This window comes from Penicillium subrubescens, assembly GCF_028828155.1.
Source record: "Penicillium subrubescens strain IBT 31985 chromosome Unknown utg000002l_segment0_segment0, whole genome shotgun sequence".
Taxonomy (NCBI): Eukaryota; Fungi; Ascomycota; class Eurotiomycetes; order Eurotiales; family Aspergillaceae; genus Penicillium; species Penicillium subrubescens.
The window spans coordinates 5,770,186-5,790,064 of record NW_026643152.1 but is presented as its reverse complement, the minus strand read 5'-3'; the positions used below and the strand labels follow the sequence as shown (position 1 = coordinate 5,790,064).

General features: G+C 51.9%; 8 protein-coding genes across 8 annotated transcripts; 4 read left to right on the top strand and 4 right to left on the bottom strand.

The window, feature by feature from the left end:
• Positions 1-12: 12 nt before the first annotated feature.
• cpcC (putative protein kinase (Gcn2)) lies at positions 13-5,069 on the top strand (the record flags this gene model as incomplete). The annotated part of the gene is made up of 6 exons (XM_057149358.1): positions 13-207; positions 275-2,320; positions 2,372-2,701; positions 2,758-4,185; positions 4,250-4,688; positions 4,762-5,069. The coding sequence occupies 6 exons, from the start codon at positions 13-15 to the stop codon at positions 5,067-5,069; spliced, it is 4,746 nt and encodes a 1,581-aa protein (XP_057013012.1).
• A 668-nt stretch (positions 5,070-5,737) lies between these two features.
• Positions 5,738-7,250, bottom strand: cwc2 (active spliceosome conformation promoter CWC2; the record flags this gene model as incomplete). The annotated part of the gene is made up of 6 exons (XM_057149357.1): positions 5,738-6,247; positions 6,307-6,360; positions 6,419-6,478; positions 6,535-6,584; positions 6,686-6,720; positions 6,787-7,250. The coding sequence occupies 6 exons, from the start codon at positions 7,248-7,250 to the stop codon at positions 5,738-5,740; spliced, it is 1,173 nt and encodes a 390-aa protein (XP_057013011.1).
• Positions 7,251-7,603: 353 nt separating this feature from the next.
• N7473_003416 (uncharacterized protein) lies at positions 7,604-9,268 on the top strand (the record flags this gene model as incomplete). Its single annotated transcript, XM_057149356.1, has 10 exons — positions 7,604-7,632; positions 7,692-7,720; positions 7,780-7,794; positions 7,852-7,876; positions 7,940-8,261; positions 8,330-8,439; positions 8,496-8,641; positions 8,703-8,760; positions 8,829-8,993; positions 9,061-9,268. The coding sequence occupies 10 exons, from the start codon at positions 7,604-7,606 to the stop codon at positions 9,266-9,268; spliced, it is 1,107 nt and encodes a 368-aa protein (XP_057013010.1).
• A 219-nt stretch (positions 9,269-9,487) lies between these two features.
• cpa1 (carbamoyl-phosphate synthase (glutamine-hydrolyzing) CPA1) lies at positions 9,488-10,837 on the bottom strand (the record flags this gene model as incomplete). Its single annotated transcript, XM_057149355.1, has 1 exon — positions 9,488-10,837. The coding sequence occupies one exon, from the start codon at positions 10,835-10,837 to the stop codon at positions 9,488-9,490; it is 1,350 nt and encodes a 449-aa protein (XP_057013009.1).
• Positions 10,838-11,847: 1,010 nt separating this feature from the next.
• Positions 11,848-14,260, top strand: N7473_003414 (uncharacterized protein; the record flags this gene model as incomplete). The annotated part of the gene is made up of 3 exons (XM_057149354.1): positions 11,848-12,370; positions 12,480-12,714; positions 12,856-14,260. The coding sequence occupies 3 exons, from the start codon at positions 11,848-11,850 to the stop codon at positions 14,258-14,260; spliced, it is 2,163 nt and encodes a 720-aa protein (XP_057013008.1).
• Positions 14,261-14,307: 47 nt separating this feature from the next.
• Positions 14,308-14,967, top strand: N7473_003413 (putative C6 transcription factor; the record flags this gene model as incomplete). Its single annotated transcript, XM_057149353.1, has 1 exon — positions 14,308-14,967. One exon carries the CDS (start codon positions 14,308-14,310, stop codon positions 14,965-14,967), a length of 660 nt encoding a protein of 219 aa, XP_057013007.1.
• Positions 14,968-15,191: 224 nt separating this feature from the next.
• Positions 15,192-17,074, bottom strand: N7473_003412 (uncharacterized protein; the record flags this gene model as incomplete). Its single annotated transcript, XM_057149352.1, has 5 exons — positions 15,192-15,985; positions 16,054-16,453; positions 16,551-16,632; positions 16,696-16,838; positions 16,925-17,074. 5 exons carry the CDS (start codon positions 17,072-17,074, stop codon positions 15,192-15,194), a joined length of 1,569 nt encoding a protein of 522 aa, XP_057013006.1.
• A 229-nt stretch (positions 17,075-17,303) lies between these two features.
• Positions 17,304-19,061, bottom strand: N7473_003411 (putative DnaJ domain protein Psi). Its single transcript, XM_057149351.1, has 3 exons — positions 18,585-19,061; positions 17,819-18,492; positions 17,304-17,754 (listed from the first exon to the last, which is right to left on the bottom strand). Exons 1-3 carry the CDS (start codon positions 18,730-18,732, stop codon positions 17,458-17,460), a joined length of 1,119 nt encoding a protein of 372 aa, XP_057013005.1. The 5' UTR covers positions 18,733-19,061; the 3' UTR covers positions 17,304-17,457.
• Positions 19,062-19,879: the final 818 nt, after the last annotated feature.

Genomic DNA, 19,879 nt, shown 5'->3' with positions numbered 1-19,879 from the left:
CCAGCGCCCGCGATGTCTCCCAAACAAAGGAAAAAAGCTCCCCGCGTGAAAAAGCAAACATCTTCTGCCTCCGATTCCTCTTCCGTGACGTCCCCCGTAATAGCAACAACCAATTACCGTGAAATTCACCTAAACGAGGTCGAAGCCCTTCGTTCAATCTATGGCGATGATTATGAAGAGGTCGAGACTCGCCGCTCAGCATGGCAGGTGGGTGGAAAATGGCTCGAATCTTGATCTAGCGCTCGAGCCACTATCTGACCTGTGATTTCAATAGCAATCCTCCAACGTGACATTTAAGCTCCACCTTAGAGCCTCCTCGAATCCAGATGTTTTCCTCGTGCTTCTCGTGGAACTGCCAGCTACATACCCTAAAACCGTCCCGAATCTATCGCTGCAGAAACTCGACGATCTCCGCGAAAATGCCCGCTCTCGGATTCAGAAAATCATTCGTGAGAAACCGAGAACACTTCTCGGCAGTGAAATGATCTATGAGCTCGCCGTGTCTATCCAAGATGTTCTAGAAGATGTGGCTCAAGCTCGAGAACAGGACAAAGATCTACCCAGTCTCGAGGAGGAGCGCATGGAACAAAAGGCTGCGGCGATCCACCGCGCAGAACTCGAAAAGCAAGAAGAACTGCGGAAACAAGAGGCCGCGCATGTGGAGGAGGCACGTGCGCTTCAATTGATGCTTGAAGACAGGGCTCGACAGCGAAACAAAGCTCAGATCCTGCGGCGCAAGAGTCGAACCGGTGGAGTAGACTCGAATGATGTCGAAGATCTTGTGGAAAATACCCCGGGCGCCATCTCATTCGACCCGCCGATCTCGGTCAATGATACTGACGAACAACCGCTGATGTTCCGTGCTGTACATGGAAAGACTTTGCTGCAATGCAAACAGGGCAAGAAAACGTTCACCGTGAGGCCTGTCGTTTCCGAGGGCAGGTGCCACGTGCCTCTACTTGTTCTCAAGGAGATTCTTCTTAATGAGAAAGGCTCCGACACACTGACATTCCGAGAGCAAATGAGGTCTAGCGAGGATAGGTTGGAGGGCTTGAAACGACTTCGACATCCAAACCTTGTCGACTTTGTGGGTTTCAAGATAATTCGTCCTCTCAGTCACTTTGACTCGCCCGATAATGCCTGGACTGTGCTTGCTCTCTTGGAGTTTGCGAATAAGGGTTCACTGTCGGAGCTTCTCGATATTGTTGGCACTGTCGCTGTGGAGACCCTTCGAGGCTGGATGATACAACTGCTCGAGGCGTTGGAATTCTACCATCGGAGCGGATTCGTCCATGGAAATGTTCACTGCGGCCGAATTATGTTATGTCGGAACACTTCTGGTGGGACCATTGTCAAGCTCGAAGCTAGTGTTGAAGAGGCCCTGCCAGACTCTCCTGGTGGAAAGCGGTCCTTAACCACATCCAAGTCCCCGCTCTGGCTACCCCCTGAGCTGACCCAGGAGGGTGCCTCCCCGACCCAGAAGACGGATGTCTGGGACCTTGGAATCATTCTACTGCAGATGGCCTTTGGAAAAGATGTCCTTCTGCGGTATACATCAGCTAATCAATTAATGGTCTCCTTGGGCCTTTCCCCACCGCTGCAAGATCTGCTTCGAGAATTCTTCCGACCAGACCCCAGGAAACGACCTACTGCCTTCCAACTTCAGCCTTCGGAGTTTTTCCGGGTAGATGCGCCTTTGACGATGCGCGATAGGTCTTCGAACTCAGTATCGATACAACGACGGCCACGACTCGACTCCTTTGGGGCTATGCCGGCCTTCTCGCGGTATCACCAAGACTTTGACGAGGCTGGTCACCTAGGCCGCGGTGGATTTGGCCAAGTTGTCAAAGCCAGGAACAAATTGGATGGCCGTTTCTATGCCGTCAAGAAGATTTCTCAGACTTCTGCAGCGGCATTGAAGGATACGCTTTCGGAGATCATGCTTCTTTCGCGATTGAATCACCCTTACGTCGTGCGGTACTATACTGCGTGGCTCGAGGAAGACTTTAACCACATCGAAGAGGAAGCAATCTCGTCGACCGAGGGCGATCCATTTGCCAGTCAAGACCACCGTGGATTTAGTACTGGTGGTCTGGACTTTATCAGTTCCAGCGGGTATCCGAAGATTGAATTCGCCGCATCGGACAGTGAAGATGAAAACGAGGGAACGATTTCGGACCGAAGACATCACGATACCCCCGAGACCTATGAGACTGGTACTGGCACCGAACACAGTGAAGTTAGCCGCGCACAGTCTGGCTCATACGGTCGACCTATCCTCACCACGCTTTACATTCAAATGGAGTATTGCGAGAAACATGTGAGTCGAAAATCAGATGCCTTGAAATGACGATGCTGACTAGCTATACAGACACTGCGTGATTTGATCAAAAACGGCTTGTACGACGACATAGACCGCTCCTGGCGTTTGTTCCGACAGATTCTCGATGGCTTGAGCCACATTCACAGTCATGGCATTATTCATAGAGACTTGAAACCCGATAATATTTTCATCGACGTCGCCAATAATCCCCGTATTGGAGACTTTGGCCTTGCTACCAGTGGGCAATTCATGACTGCTGTACGCTCGTCGGCGGCAGCGGATTTTGAAGGTGACTTCACCCGCAGTCTAGGCACGACCTACTATGTTGCACCTGAAATGAAGTCAGGATTACCGGGCCACTACAATGAGAAGGTCGATGTGCGTATTACTTACTCGAGCTTTAATCTAATTTCACACGTGCTGACCTCGACTAGATGTTCTCCCTTGGTGTCATTTTCTTCGAGATGTGCCACCCACTGACGACTGGTATGGAGCGTGATCAAACTCTACGCTCCATCAGAGAAAAGTATCATACTCTGCCGCCCACATTTCAACAGTCCGAGAAGGTCGTCCAAGGGCAGATCATCGAGTCTCTATTGAGCCACAACCCCGCTGAGCGTCCTACAGCTTCTGAGCTCCTTTCCAGTGGTCGTATCCCTCTTCAGGTTGAAGAAGAAACCTTCAGACGGGCTATTGTTCACTTGTTATCCGACCCTGATTCTCCAGATTACAAGAAAATTCTGACTGCGATATTCTCTCAATCTCCGAAGAAATTCGAGGATATCGCCTGGGACATGGACTCGCAAACAAACCCGGCAGCCAACGAACTCCTCGTGCAGGGACTCGTCAAGAAGCGGCTGACTTCAATCTTCCGCAGACACGGCGCTGTAGAGTCGCCAAGACAGATGCTGTTCCCACGCTCTCAGCACTATTCCTCGGGCGCCGTGCGCTTGTTGGATGCGTCGGGCAATTTGTTACAGTTGCCCTTTGATCTGACAGTCCCCAATGCACGAGCAATCCCCCGACAAGATCCCTCCCTGGAGAAGACCTTTGCGTTTGGAACGGTTTACAGAGAGTCTACTCACGGCAGTGAGCCTCGGACCCACCGGGAAGTCGACTTTGACATCGTCTCCTACAACACTCTAGACCTAGCTCTGAAGGAAGCAGAAGTGATCAAAGTCCTCGACGAGATCATCGATGAGTTCCCGCCCCTTCGGTCTGCCACAATGTGCTTCCTGGTCAATCATTCCGATCTCCTGCAGCTCATCATGGAATTCTGTCGTATTACTCCTTCTCAAATACCACTCGTGAAGGACGTAATCAGCAAGCTGAACGTCGGGAAATACACGATGCAAAAGATCCGGAGTGAACTCCGGTCCCCGTCAATTGGAGTTGCATCGACCTCCTTGGATGATCTTGCACGATTCGACTTTAGAGACTCTCCCAAGGAGGCCCGTCGCAGGCTTCAAAACATTATGGAAGGCACCGAATTTGCCGAGCGAATTCCTCCCATCTTTGCTCGCTTGAATGTCCTAATGGCTTATCTGCAGAGCTTTGGCGTTAAGCGCAAGGTTTACATCAACCCGCTTAGCAGCTTGCACGACAAATTCTACCGAGGTAGCATCTTGTTCCAATGCGTTTTCGATAGCAAGCGCCGTGACGTCTTCGCTGCTGGCGGTCGGTATGATCGCTTGATTCAGAAATTCGCACCAAAGGTCTTGTCAAACCGACCACAGGCGCATGCCGTCGGATTTAATCTCAGCTCGGATCGATTGGGCTCTTCCATGGCCGAATACCTCAAGTCCAGGGCACCATCGAAGGATGTCGAGTCTGGCTCTGAACTGTATTGGACAACTCGAAGAGTAAGTCAAACCTGCTCACTACTAGCCAACTTTCCAATTTATCCACTAACCCTAACCTCATTAGTGTGATGTCCTCGTATCCAGTTTCGACGCAACCGTCCTCCGCACAATGGGCGTCAAAATAATCGAAGACCTCTGGGCCAACGGCATCAGCGCCGAACTGGCAGTAGACGCTTCATCCCTCGAAGAGCTCATGGCCAAATACCGAGAACACAATCACCGCTGGATCGTAATCGCCAAACAAGATAGCAAAGAGCGGGGCTACAAAGTGCGGAATCTCGTCCGCAAAGAAGAATTCGATATTCGTAGCTCTGAACTCGTTCCCTGGCTCCGAGCTGAAGTGCAAGCCCGCCACCAGCGAGAAGGAACTTCTGATCCGCGCCAGGCTCGTCAACCCGGTCAACAAGACGCTCTCTTATCAAATGAGAAGGCGAATGACGTGCGCATTCTCGTCCCTCAACATCGAAGCAAAAAGACGAATCGAAGGAATATTGTCGAATCGGGTATGTCCAACATATACCCCCCTTCCCCTCTTTCTAACGTCAAGAACACCACTAACATTTCATCTGATACCAGCCCTCCTGCGCTCCCGCGAAGTCGCGGAAAACGCCCGCAACGGCCCCGTCGCCGCAATCGACACCCGCGACGATGTCCTCGACTCCATCCGCGACACTCGCCTCTCCGACCCCGACAGCTGGCGCACCGTCATCCAGAACGCGCCACTGACGGAACGCAAATACCTCAGCCAAGTGTATGAATTGCTAACTGATTTAGCATCGGAGAACCGCGCCGATGATAGTGGCGAGGGCTTCACGAATGCCTTTATCTACAATTATCGGACGGGGTCGTGTGTGTATTATGATCTTGGTCCTTGTGATAGGTGACAGGTGAATTGAATGATTGAATGATTTAGGATTGGATGTGGAGGTTTGGGGAGTTGAAATATTTTTTTTTTTTGGTTCTGTGGTTTGGTTTTGTTTGTTTGTCGGTCTGCATGGAAAGGTTTGAACATCATTGCATTTACATCATCTGGGCGGATTGTTTTTTGGCATGTTGTTTTATTGCTCAAGTCTTGTTATGGAGCCACTTTGTCTTTCAACAGGTACCATATCTTCTACTTGTTCTGTTCTCAGCGAAATGTCGGGACGATACCCCGTAATGAAATACGCCGATCAGGGTAGTGCACTTCCCGCAATACCTACAGAGCAGATCTCATGTTTATTTCGAGAACATTGTACGGATCCGAGTAGATGGTAGATGCATAGAAGAAGCAGATGATGATGATGATGAATTCATCCACGCATCTAACAGGTGGTACCCCGATTTGCCGGCTGCACAGTTGATGCATAGAAGAAATGCCAGCAAACCGGGCTACCACCTGACAGATCTGCATACGAATACATATCATCATCCATCATCATCATCATCAGTAGACGCATAGGAATCTTTTCTTTTAGACTCCAGAGGTATCGATGCTATTGTACACGAAGAGATCGCAAATATCATTCTCGGTCTAACAAACCCGAGTATGAACCGGCTGTAATCGCGAAACCTAATCACTCTCATCATCACTTCCATAAGCCACCAAAGGCCCACCAGAACTCTTCGGAGCAGCCTGCGTCGTCACATTACTTCCAGCCATACCCCTCAAAGCCGCCAGCGTCGAACTCGAGAAAATGCCCGCTTGAGCGTCAGGCTCCTGTTGCACCTCTGCGCCCGTTGATCCCGCCTCCAGCATAAGTGATTGCTCAGGCGCCTCGAGCTGACCGGTTGCTGGTACGTCCTCGAGCTGTCGCGTGCGCGCATGCCAGACGTCATCCGGTACATCGTAGCCTTCCAATCCAAAGGTGCCCTCGATCTTCTTCCTCTTCTTAGCTTCTGGGTTGCGACCTTCGATTTCGGCCACGAATGCGGCGGGGAGAGCTCTCCGCACGGCCTCCGCGGCTTGCTCTTCTAGTCTTCGTGCCTCGCGCTTTTGTGATAGGGGGTTCGGATCGACGGTGGCCCATCTTACGTTCAGGATTTCGTCGTGGTCCAGGCTTTGATGTGACATTGCTTGCATCTGTGGCTGGGTTAGTTGACTGTTTGGGATGGGGTAGAGAAAGCTTGGGAGATACTCACGGCGAATTGCGCATTAGCTTCGTTGGAGTATGTAACGAAAGCCACACCCTTTCCCTGTGGAATTGTGAGCTCGAGGCCGTAGAGAGATAATCAAGGTTGTGGTTGGACTTACTGTGAGAACTCGAATACGCTCGATTTGCCCCCATTCCGCAAAGTGGCGAGCGACTACTTCCTGTGAATGAGTTAGTGACCGGTCCAAGATTCGGAGTCAATTGATAGAAAACTCACTTCAATATCGTCTGTAACATGGATACGTCCGACGTAAAGGGTACGATTGACTGTAGAAGAAACAGAGTTAGTAGGCCATCACCAAGTCCACCATCAGCTATAGCTTGTAGCTGGGTAAATAGGAATTGAAATACGGATTTGCTATACGAACCTCGGGTAAACGCGCCAATACCACTCATGTCATCTCTAGAAAATGATAGTTAGAACCTGCGCAGACAATGACCAGCCAAGATCTCCAGGAAGCTAGCTTACCGATAATCTTGATGCTTATCCCGACCAAACGCATCAACACTAGGATTGAAATGATCATGAATCGTCGGAATACGATGCAAATACTCGCAAGCCGGACCCTTCCAACATTGACCCTTGCTGAAATACAGACAAAAGTATGATCCCGGCACTTGATCCGCCTTGGTGTACCCAGAATCATTCGCAACGTTGCATCGGGACGGCGCAGGCTGATCCAACCCATGTTTATCTTGCGAATCACCTCCACTCCACTTGCTGTACCAAATATTCCATAGCTCGCCTGTTTGAGCCGGGGGTTCGCTCTTAACGGTGGACGGATCGACTTGCACGCGCGCGGGCTTTTTGCGGCGCCGGATGATTTTTTTGGTCTTTTTCACGGGTTGGAGGGCTTGGTCGCCTGTTTCGGTGGGTGGTTGGGTATTCTCGAGTTCGGCAACAGCATTGCTGGGCTCGGTTGTTGTGTCCATTTTTGGTGTGTGAATTGAATGGGCAGAGGTTCCTGTCGCGATTGAGGTTCAATGTGGTTGATAGAAGGAAAGAGGTGAACCTGTGAGGGGGCGGTGAGAGGAGCGGTGAGTCAGTATTGCCCCGCTTGGGGAATCGACCGCCCGCGACTTTTTGGCTTACATAAGGTTTTTGGCGGGCGAACAACTTTCTCGCTGGACTTGATATTCGAGGGGCTCGTGCGATTCAGGGTCTTACGGGCAGATCAGACGGTATCCAAGATAGCTGTCTTGCTGTCTGAATTTGAAATAAGAAGAAAATCACACAAAATCGTCCTTAAGAGTCGTTCAGGCGTGGAGCCACACCAACCGACAAGATGGTGAACATCACAGAAAAGATCAAGGAGTATGAACATCCCCGAAACAGACAAATGAATGGCCGAGTACTGATTACTCTATCTACAGGATTGAAGATGAGATGAAGCGGACGCAGAGTAAGTTGCCTCAACCAAAATTTTCCAGCTATCAATCACCCCGCTAACATGCCCCGCAGAGAACAAGGCGACAGGTTGGTATCACCGAGCTCCCTGAAATAACAGCTGTAGAGCTTACTGACAATTTCCAGAATATCACTTGGGTCTATTGAAAGGGTACGCAGACTTCCAGTCCTAAAAAACCCGCCTCCAGAATATCCAGCTAACATCCATCCACAGAAAACTCGCTCGTCTACGAGCCCAACTCCTCGAACCAGCAGCCGGTGCTGGCTCCGGTGGTGGCGCCGGTTTCGACGTCAGCAAGAGCGGCGATGCGCGTGTAGCGCTGGTCGGATTCCCATCCGTCGGAAAGTCTACTTTCCTCTCTAAGATCACGAAAACCAAGAGTGAGGCTGCTTCGTACAGCTTCACCACGCTGACAGCTATTCCCGGTGTTCTGGAGTATGGGGGTGCCGAGATCCAGATTCTGGATTTGCCTGGTATTATCGAGGGCGCCTCGGAGGGAAAGGGCCGTGGTCGTCAGGTTATTTCTGCTGCGAAGGTATGCTGTATATCATCTTATTTCTGACTGGAGGCAAAATGCTTATCGGGTTATTCGCTGTGTGCTAGACCAGTGACTTGATTCTTATGGTGCTTGATGCTACGAAGCGTGCTGAGCAGCGTGCACTTCTGGAGGCCGAATTGGATGCTGTGGGCATTCGATTGAACAAGGAACCCCCGTGAGTAAATCGTTATCTAGTTACGCTTGATCTGTCTACTAATCCAAATATCACAGAAACATCTATCTCAAGGTCAAAAAGGCCGGTGGCATGAAGATCACCTTCCAGACACCACCTAAGATCCTAGATGAGAAGATCCTCTACAATGTCCTTCGCGACTACAAGATGCTCAACTGCGAGGTGTTGGTGCGAGATGAGAACGGTATGTCCCTCAGGTTTACCTACTGCCCGAACTGGCTTCTGATTTGGAAATTTTGCTCTAGCCACGATCGACGACTTCATCGACGTGATCATGAAAGATCACCGCAAGTATATCCGCTGGTTTGTCACTCCCATCCATCATTTGGACTGTCTATATTAGAGCTCGCCTTGACTAACATCACGCCCAGCCTGTACGTCTACAACAAGATCGACAGCGTCAGCCTCGAATTCCTGGACCAACTGGCCCGTGAACCTCACACAGCCGTCATGTCTTGCGAGCTCGATCTCGGAGTGCAGGAGGTGGTTGAACGTATTTGGAAGGAACTGCGCCTGATGCGTCTTTACACCAAGCGGTAAGACCGAACCAAACCCTCTCTATGCATCGAGGTGAAATCAAACGTCTAACTTTATGATTTGCAGAAAGGGAGAAGAGCCTGATTTCAGCGAGGCGCTTATTGTGCGTCGTGACTCGAGCATCGAGGATGTTTGTGACCAGATTCATCGCACGCTGAAGGAAACGTTCAAGTATGCTATGGTGTGGGGTGCGAGCGCGAGACATGTCCCGCAGCGAGTAGGGTTGGGGCATATGGTTGCGGATGAGGATGTTGTGTCTATAGTTGCGAAATAGAAGGACGACGCTTAAAACACATTCTATCGAATGGGAGATTTTCATCTACAACTGAGAATGAAAAGACGATATGTGTGTATGTTTTATGAAGTTATTTCAGATTGAATATACCATGGAATATGAACTATGAACAAAACAAGACTGAAACCCGAGAACAGAAAACCAATCCAAGACAGAACCAATCAAACCGAGCCGAACTCCCACCCGACATGAGAACATTTATGCCACAGCGGCGGCAGCGGCGGCAGCAGCAACGTTCTGCATGCCAATGGTGGGCTGGACACCCACACGCTCGTTACCCAGGAGATCCACAAGCAGAGGGCTGGGGCGGCTGTCACGCTGGGGGTACAGACCGGCCTGGCTGGCCTTGTACTTCTGAACGCTGTCCAGGTAGATGTCGAACAGGTAGGACGAATCGAGGGGACCGCCCTTGGCCTCGGGGTGGAACTGGGTGCTGAAGATAGGGCGGGACTTGTGGATCATACCCTCGTTGCTCTGGTCGTTCAGGTTCACGAAGTAGGGCTTCCAGTCGGCGGGCAGGGTGGAGGCATCAACGGCGTAACCGTGGTTCTGGCTGGTGATGTGGCAGCGACCAGTGCTCAGGTCCAGAGCCGGGATGTTGTGGGCACGGTTACCGTACTTGAGCTTGATGGTGCGAGCACCGGTGGCCAGAGCGAGCAGCTGGTGACCCAGGCAGATACCGAAGATGGGAACCTGGGAAGTCTCCATCAGACGCTTCAGGTGGAAGACGGTGTCCTGGCAGTGGGTAGGGTCACCAGGGCCGTTGGAGATGAAGATACCATCGAAGTGGTGGGCCACCTTGTGGATGGGGTAGTCGAAGGGGAAAACAGTGACGCTAGCGCCACGGTTGACCAGACTCCGCAGGATGTTCTCCTTCACACCGCAGTCGATGACGGCAACGTGCGAGTGAGGGTCAGCAGCGCTGATGTGGAAAGGCTGCTTGGTGCTGACCTGACGCACCAAGTGAATCTGTTCCGGGTCGGTGAAGGCCTCATCCTCGTTGGCATCGTACTCCTCGCCAACCGTGATCTTGGCCAGGGAAGAACCCTGCTCACGGAGGTAGGTGACGATAGCACGAGTGTCAACACCCGAGATGGCCGGGACACCTTCCCGCGCGCACCATTCGCCCAAGCTCTCAACGGCAGTCCAGTGGCTGTACTGCTCCGCAACATCAGCGACGACCACACCGGCCGCCTGCAAATTGGGGGACTCGAAGTACTTGAGAAGACCGTTGGGGTCCTTCTCGGCCGACGGCACACCGTAGTTTCCAATCAGAGGCTGAGTGAAAACCAGGATCTGGCCACGGTAGGAGGGGTCGGTTAGGGACTCGGGGTACCCGACCAGGGAGGTGGTGAAGACCGCCTCACCAGAGATGTTGGAGCGAGCGCCAAAGGACTTGCCGGTGAACATGGGGCCGTCACGAATGGTGAAGGTGGCGGGCTCCATCGCGGCACGCTGACGAACGGTGGCCATGAAGCGGGCTTGGGGCTTCACGGTGGCGAAGGCCTGAGCCCGAGCGGGCATGGCCTTGAACAGATTCATGATCATTTTGATTTGGGAAATTTGTGAAGAATTGAACGAGAATTGGGTCGGTCGATTCAGTTAATACGGGCTTTCCAAAGATGGTCTGCGCAAGGGGTAGTTAGTATTTTGTGAGGAATGGGGCCAATGCGAGTCCATTGGAATTATTCGAAGCATACCCGAGATATAGTCCTAAGAGAGAAGGGCATTAGCATTGATCGTAGGTCATGGAGTCATTGAATTGGTAATTCTTCGACTCGAGGCAAAAAGAGACGATAGCAACATACCTGGGAGGTGAAGATTGAGGGTGCCAAACACATAAGCGCGACTGTGGATGTAGCAGTCAAAAGTTAAAGAGGAAAAGAAGAAATGCGTTTAGCACGACATAGGTGAAGCTTGGATGTGGAGTTTGTAGCTGGGGTTGAAGGAACTGGAGGAGGAGGAGAGGAAACGGACGAGGGAAAAGAGGTTTTCGTTGAGTCAGTGCGGGCACGTGCCATCGGGTCTCACCGACTACCGGCGTGGCCAATCAGGTGCCCGGGCCGACATCGGCTTGTCGGACTGTCGATCGCTGACTCATCTGTCAGGAATGGCAGGATGCTAATTGGTCAATTGGACTGGCTTATCGCGGACGCTCCGTAAAGAACATTTGCACACCGCTACGAAGGACAAATCAAATTGCCAATGTGCGTGACTGGACTCGATGGTGTTGGTGGCGTCAAGACTGGTCCAAATTGGTGGGACTGGTCTGTTACAAGAGGAAGTGGTGAGGGTCTCGGTGCATTTTCTCTGTGTCACTCCATTGACTGAAGAGATCCATGTCCAGCGTCGTATGTATCCCAAATTAGCCAAGTTAGGTAACGCTTTCGGATCATTTTGGTCGGTCAATATACATATTGAACAAGAACAAGGCATGAAGGTATATAACCAAGAGAGATTCAATGGTGAAAAGTCTCGATGCACCTCATACAGTAGCTACCGAAACTATCAGCTTTCGTTTGTTGAGGCTTTGGTAAACCGGTCTAGAACCCTGCATCATGATCATCCTGCGATATCTTACCGCCGCCCTGACGATCAATTGGGTCCCTATCACCTTCGGCAGCATAATTAGAGCTAGGTCCCAGAAGCCCCTCCCTCTCGAAGACTCCCGATGCGGTGGAAACGGCCTAGCAGACCCCGACGGGAACTGCAATGGCGACGGCATCATCCACGACCCAGCCCCTCACGAGCGAGAAGGATTCCAGTTCGAGAATCCCTCTACCAACTGTGAATATGTATCGCAGATGCATATTTGGGACTCGTTCAAAGACTTAGAGAAGGATATGAGCAAGCTGTTCACACTGATCAATAAGGATGTTAGCTTCACTGTTGTCGGCCACCATCCCATCGCTGGACATTATCGTGATTTAATGCACTTTTATGTCAATGCCTTGCGCCGGGTGAGCGTGATGTTCATGGACCACGCCGATAAATTCGAGATTCATCCACAGGCCATTCATGGGGGATGTAATAGTCGGTGGTCGGTGCAGGAGGTGAATTTCAAGGGCATTATGAATTCTGGTAAGAATATCGCCAATGGGAGAAAGAGGTTATATACTTTGGGTGCACTATATGGATACTACCTATATTCTTTCTATATCGCGTTGACCTCGACCTAACGACGTAATAGGTGAAGCATTCGGCATTGTCAATGTCTGGGTGACTCGCTGGCATGCCCGGACCAAACAAATGGTGGAGATTCGAACGTATATCGATGCACCACGGATTATGGATGCCTTGCACAAGAATGAGCTATGGTGGAACGGGACCACTTTCCGAGACAACTTGCAGTACATGCCAGGCCCAGCGGGGATGCCCGATCTCAAGCAGTTGGAGGACTTGATGGGTTATCCCGATGGACGAAAGTATGAAAACTAAGTCCTGTAGCAGTAAAAATGGATATGTGAGCGGATAGGAATTCAATATAATCTTGATATCTCCGAATGTCTTCCAGTTCTTTTGTGGTTTGTAGACATTTCACAAGCCAAAAATGGATGCGGACCCAGGCCTGTCACTCTTGGCACCCCCAACTCCCCCTCAAACCTAAATATTCCCCATCCCGCAACTGGCAAAGGTACTTTGGAACTTCTCCACGATGACTCGTCACTCCGCATCCAACTCACCCATAAAGGTCCCACCTCGATGACCGAGTCCACGCCGCGTAAGCGCTCCCGCGCAGCCTGTCTATCATGCCAATCGCGCAAACGCAAATGCTCAGGCGAACAGCCCTGCAGCACCTGCGCCCAGGCCGGCGTCGCCTGCGTGTTCAGCGACTTGCCGCGCAAGAAGCGCGCCCGATCCGGTAGTATGTACCGTGCCTCTTTATCGGGGGTAGACGAGCGAGAGCAACAGCGGCTTCCTCCTTCTGATGGATGGACTCATCCTGTTCATCCTGTTCCAGCGGCTAAGCCGGCTAGTAGCGCTGCGGGCAGTGCTGCGTCGCCGGGGTCTTATCCTCGTGTGAATGATGTGCGACGCATGAGCCATTCACTGGAGGCGAACTCGGGCGCGGCGTTTGTGCGTAAACTTGGGCTTAGGATTGATCCTGCGCGTGCGCCAAGATTGCATCTTTTTGCGTGGAATGTTGGTGAGAGGCGTTTGGCGCCGGAGGTTTCGGTGTTTCCTGTGACGTCGACAACGGCCTCCTCAATCACCAAGATGATATCGGAGGATGAGATGGGCCGGCTAGCGGGGATTTACTTTGAAAAGGTTCATCCATGCTATGCGTTTCTGGATCGGAAGACGGTGCTTGCACATATTGCACAACGCTGGTCAGCGCCTTCTATATCTCTTGCCGAACCCGCAGAGCAACCATACGACGTCGTACTTCTTGGCGTCGCAGCCTTCGGACATTTATTCTCGCGTCGCGAGATGTCATCAATAGAACTACGGATCGTCGATGCAGCACGATCACTCCTGGAAAAGAGCATTCTCGGCGCAGACACACCTACCGTCGACACGGTGACAGGCTGGGTCCTCCGCGTAGCCTACCTACGCATGACAGCATCACCACACGCCGCATGGATGGCAAGCTGTACACTGATGCATCTAATCGAAGCCGTGGGCCTGCATCTCGAAACTCAAGACCCCGAATCAACAGGCCTCATCCAAGCACCAACATCAGAATCCCAACTCCCCAATGGAACCACAACCACGACCACAACCCAATCAACCAACAACACAAGCCTCCGGCGCCGCCTCTTCGGCATGGCTCGACACCTCAACACCTGGATCTCCTTCGACCTAGGCCGCTCCCGCGTCGTCCTGCACGGCGCAACATCCTCCACCCCCCAGCACCCGCAACCCACACAGATCTATACCACCTCCTCCCCCTCTCCGAAAGCCTCGACCCAACCGGCCCAACACCCCAAGACCTCCCCGAACTCCAAACAGCCCTCACAGCCGTCCTAGACCTAACATACACCGAACCCTCCCTAATCCTCGTCCAAACAAACCTAATGCTCTGCATCTACCGGCGCGTCCGCGCCCTAAACGCCCACGCACCACTCCCCGGAGGCGCCCTAGATCGCATCCTGTCGCTCGCGGGGCGGGGTCTCCGCGCGGCGCGCGGTATGGTCGCGTCTACGTGCGCGTGGCATCAGGTTGCGAATGTGCCGTTTCAGGTTGTTTGTACGCTTTTGGCGATTGATAGTCGGGCGGCGTTGGGGTTGTTGCCGGATGCGATGGAGACGTTGAGGGAGGTTTTGGCCGCGTATGATACGGCTGTTATGCGGGAGGCGTATTCGACGGCTTATTTGCTTATTGCGTTGCATCAGAGGAGGAAAGAGGATGATACGAGGGCTTTGGGGGAGGTGTTGAGGGCTAATGCGGCTGCTGCGGTGCCGGTGTCGGTGTCGGTCCCTGGGCCTGTGCCGGAGGTGCAGAAGGTTGAAGGGGAAGGGCGGATTGCTGGGAGTGGATTGGATGAAGTGCTGGCGACGACGCAGATGGCCGTGCCGACGCAGGCGAGGGCGCAGGATGTGTTGGGCCCGGTGTCTGATGCGGAGCTTTCTTGGTTGGGCGATTTGATGATTGATATGCCCAGCTTGCAGAACTTTGATCTGGACCAGTTTTTAATGACGGATGTGCCGTGGCCGCTGCCTGAGATGGGGATTTAGGGGGTCTGGTTTATATATGGCTGGGGTATAGGATGGAAGTGAAATGGATAGGAGGTCACTGGTTGATTCTCAACGTCTATGGAAAGGTCATGAATGAATAGCCCTAAAACGCCAAGTCGTATCTATGCGTGCAACAAGAACGATATTGAGATACCCGCGACGCCAGTCAAAACACAATAACAATTATATACCCTGCAACATACCTTGCAGTCTCCATTTCGTTTTCACTCCTTCTTCTCATGACCCTGTCCCGGGCCCTGCCCGGACCGCGACAACCCAACCTGAACCAACCGCCAAAGCACCCACAAGAAGCCTAGCAAAATAACCAATGACGTCCCTAGCTCAATATTCTGCGCCCTGAACAGACCCTCACCCTCCTTAAGCTTCAACACAGGAACCTCAATCTCCTCTACAAGCCGACCAGACTCAGGATGAAGTTGATAAAACATCGTCCTTGGACCAAACAGACCATCCCAGCCCAGATTCGTACGGTCAAAGGGATTAACACCCATCTTCGTCCCGTCCTCGGCCGTACAAGCCCAGAAAACAACGGGCCAGGGCACCTGCGCAGTGCTATACCCCGTTTCAGAGGGAGGCAGGTACCGCAGGTGCAGCGGGATAGTTGCGGTCCAATTCGATGTGGTATCAGATTCATCCAGGCTCGGTTTGGCTAGCTCGAAGAGCCACGTTGAGCCCCAGCGCTGTACGGCCCAGTCTGGAGCTTCGAGGTCCATTTCGCCGGCGTGGGCGCGGAGTGCGGCTAGGTTGTGTGATTCGAGGAATAGCGGGTCTGTCGTGCCGAGTTGGTATTGGTCTCCGAAGATGGAGGATGGGAGCGTGAGGTATGTGTGGAGGGCGCAGGTGGCGTCTTCGGGGGCTGGGGGCCGTTCGAGAGAGGGGCGTTGTAGGGTGATGGACATTGTTGGGTGGAGGCCGGTTGGTTTGGTGAAGGAGACGGAGTACCTGGCGTCTGAGGGGAGAGGGTGGTGTCGGGATGGGAAGGAGAACATTGTTGGTTCTGGAAATTGTTAGAAAGGTGCTCTAGGACTTGTGTAATAGATATGAGAATCAATATGGAGAACATACTCATCTTCTTGTCCTCCCCAACCACCGCCAATAACCCTCCCATCTTGATCTCCTCGGGCTCAATACCCTGCTCCGCACCCAAAAGACCAAATTCAACTTGGTCTGCATTGGAAGAAGGCTTAGGGATATCTTCAGTCCAGCCACCACTAGGCGGACCAGCCCAAACACCTGTGATAGTCAAGGCATGAGAGATGCTATCGTAGTCAACATCGACCGTATCGGCCGTGAGGAGAGAATTGGCACGATTATGGCACTCGGTGCCGCCAACCTGTTTTTGGTGGCATGCCGTACGTCGTATGAACGCGACTAGTGATGGTAGGCTTGGAAGCTGTGCGTAGTATTGGAGGGAGGCCGAGGCCGCGAATCTGGTGGATAGGAGCGGGGGTGTGATGAAGGAGTCCTGTACATGACACTCGAGTTAGACAAGCCCAATTTCAGCATAACGGAGCTAGTTCTCATGCAATACAGGTGGAGAATGGAAAGAATTGTCAAGTTACCTCCGGCGTCGTGCAATCCACGACAGCTTCTCCGTCCTTGCGAGTTCCGAATACCGTGCGGAGTAGCGTGCATAGCGCCTCCCTATCAAGTACCCCGTCAGAATTCCCTCAGCACAAACGACAAGACCCGCAAAGAACCACTCACGAGGATTGATCAGCTGATAGCGGAGTATAATGCACATGCAACCCAGGCGAGATCCTACTCGCAAAGGGCGCAATGGCATCAAAAGAGCGCTCGGTCGCCCAGCGAAGGCGGAGTTCATGGGACTGTTCGAGAACTGTGCGAAGCTGCAGAACAAGAAAAAACACAGATTAGTTACTTTCATGCGTGAGTAGATGTATATTTCCGGTAAGAGGTGTTTGGTGCTTCCCACCTCCTCGGGAAGATCCTCCAGGCCGAATGTAATGCGGTCCTCGCGCGCGGCGTCCAGGTCGCGGACCGATACGGCGGTGGACCTTAGGGAGGCCTGGTGCGGCTCGAAAGGGGTCTCGGGATGCTGGACATAGGTGACCCTGCGCTTCATGATGGATGTTGTGTGTTTCTATGGTGAGGGGAGGGGTGTTTGATAGAACAGGAGTGGAGATAAGGACGATTGTATGTTGATTTCTCCGAGTTGAGGGTGCTTCTCCGCATTCCCCAATCGGGTCTAGCCTGGTCTACTTCGATGTACAAATATACTAGGTGCTTCTATGTAGATTCTAACCCCCATGCCAGTAAAGGCTCAAGGATTTACAAAATAGACTGAAAGGAAAGGAAAAGGACATACAAATCCATTTCTATGTAGGAAAAGTATTTAACATTCAAGTATGTCGTCATTGTCATTGTCATTAATCCCCACCCAATGGTAAGAGTACGCTCACACCAACGCCGAGACCCATGCATGTAAATCAATATGTAACATGTTTTTTAAGGCAGAAGATCCTTCAGAATTGTTTTTGTCTCGGCGCTCAGCGTCTTGGGGAAAGTGACCTTCACCCGAACGACGAGGTCACCCCGCTCGGTGGGCTTCCTGTAGTTTGGCATACCCCAGCCTGGATAGTGTTCCTCGTGGCCGGGCTGTGTGGGACCAGGCTTGGAAACGCGGATAGATTTGCCGTCAATGGTACGGACGATGCGTTCCCAGCCGGTCAGGGCTTCCTTGAGGCTGAGTTCGACGGTTGTAACGAGGTTGTCGCGCTCGACCTTGAAATCTGGGTGATCAATCTGTAGGGGTTGTTAGTAGTCGCTCATTGACAGAATTGGAGGAATTTGGGGTGTCTTCACATACGTATTTCACAATGAGGTGCATATCCTGTCGTCCACCTTCTTCTCCATCTCCAATATTCCGATACTTGATCTTGGTACCGGCACGCATGCCAGGCTTGATGACAGCTTCCAGCGGCACATCTTTGACAGTGCGCTTTCCACTAGCATCAAAGGATTTGCTCTTAGCAACAACCGTCTTGGTCGTTCCTTTGAAGATCTCATCTAGCGACAGCGGCAGGTCTTTCTCGATGATAGTTGGCTCTGGCGTCGGGGCACGGTTTGCCTTGGACGATGGGAAGCTTGCTCCTGCGCCCGGGCGACTGCGGAAATTTCCACCACCACCACCTCCCATGCCACCGAGCATGGAGAAAATGTCATCGTCGAATCCACCCCTCCCAGCGCCTCCTCCACCGGACTTAGTGAATTCACGGAAGATATCGTCTGCATTGCTGAAGCTGAAGCCATGGGTACCACCGCCGGTGCCGGTTGAGAAGTGGAATGTGCGTGTACCACCACCACTGGGCATGCCGCCAAAGTTGAACCCTCCTGGCATTCCACCACTGGGACCAGCACCGGCACCACCTCCACCACCGGGTGATGGGGCGGGGCCACCACGGAGCAGGTATTCGAGGCCGAATTGATCGTAAATTTTGCGCTTTTCAGGGTCGGAGAGGACTTCGTAGGCTTGGGAGACCTCTGTCATAGAAAGTGTTAGTAACTATTGGTAAATTGTTGAATGTAGGATAGCGGGGTAATCCGAGTAGACAAGAGTCGGTGTGCAGACATACCTTTGAATTTCTCAGCTGATTTGGGGTCATCTTTGTTCTTGTCGGGGTGATATTTCAAGGCAGCCTTGCGATAGGCCTTCTTGATCTCATCCTGACTAGCATCAGGCTTGATGCTCAAGGCATCATAGAGCTTTGTTTCGGCCACCATGATTGTGCGGGGGTTGAATTGAGTTTTGAGGGAGAGGCGAAAAAGAAGTCGACGCGGGTGTAGCGGGTAGGGCGAGCTTAAGAGATCGAGGAGGATGCTCGGGTGGGAATCGGGTGATCGGATCCCTCGATGGGAGAAGAATGTACTGGGTGCTTCTCGAACGAAGAGGAAGCTTCCGCCTGGATTAAACGGTGGTTGTGTAATATTCGAGAAAGATGATTTTTTTCAACGCTGGGGGATGAGTAGGCCAGATTCAACTCAGGAATAAACCATGTGCAATTAGCGTATGTGTTGTAGGATACAGTGAGGAGGAGACTGCGGGGATGAGCTGGGAACTTGAATGACTGTAATGCTCCGTGCCGGTCTCCAGGTGAGTGACGTGTGACGTCGCGGCACCGAAGCTTCGAGAAGGTTCGATGGTCTCCTCAGGCACTCCCGCCGTTTGGCTGGTCAGTCGATGATCGTATGATGTTCAACACTGAATATTTGTTCATGAATACCAATTAAAGCTCTATGTTTAATCTGTGTAATACATCTTTCATTCACATTTATTGTCCGTGACCCTCGATGATCCATAACATCATTGACAGCCCCGGCCCCACATGGTTAGTCAGGCATTATGTCAGTGGCATTTTTGGTTGGGTCCCGGCTGATCTATACCCGCAACTTAATTAGACAACCTTTGATAGACTAGTCAAGGTGGGTGTATGTGGTTGAACTAAGCTTGAAAGAGATGGGTGGAGAAATATGTGTTCAGTTCTATAGACAACATTCTAAATGAGTGTCACTCAAGACTATCAGCTGTGACACAACAAGGGCACATTAAGGGATGAGATATAATAAAGTAGACCCGCAAGGACAGACACAAATGAAAGGACAATAAATGATACCAGAAGATGGTAGGAAACGGGAACTTGGTCCTGCCAAGGCCTCTCGAAACACTCAAGACCTCCAGGACCTTCGATGAGAGCAGAAACAACACCAGGAACGTAGCAAAAGACCAGTGTATATGTGAAGCACCCTCAGAATGATGTTTATCGAATCCAGTTTTAAACCCCGTCAATGGCCCTTACGCACACCTGCCCAATGTTGCCAAAGAAACAAGCGGTAAGTCGTGTCTCCGGGATGCTAGAGCATCTTATTCGTC

Bases quoted from the DNA above. Each gene is read 5' to 3' on its own strand.
- N7473_003411 (XM_057149351.1), bottom strand. From the start codon at position 18,732: ATGGTGGCCGAAACAAAGCTCTATGATGCCTTGAGCATCAAGCCTGAT. The intron at 18,493-18,584 runs GTATGTCTGCAC...TTTCTATGACAG, and splicing joins ATCAGCTGAGAAATTCAAAG to AGGTCTCCCAAGCCTACGAA. The intron at 17,755-17,818 runs GTATGTGAAGAC...CAACCCCTACAG, and splicing joins TGCACCTCATTGTGAAATAC to ATTGATCACCCAGATTTCAA.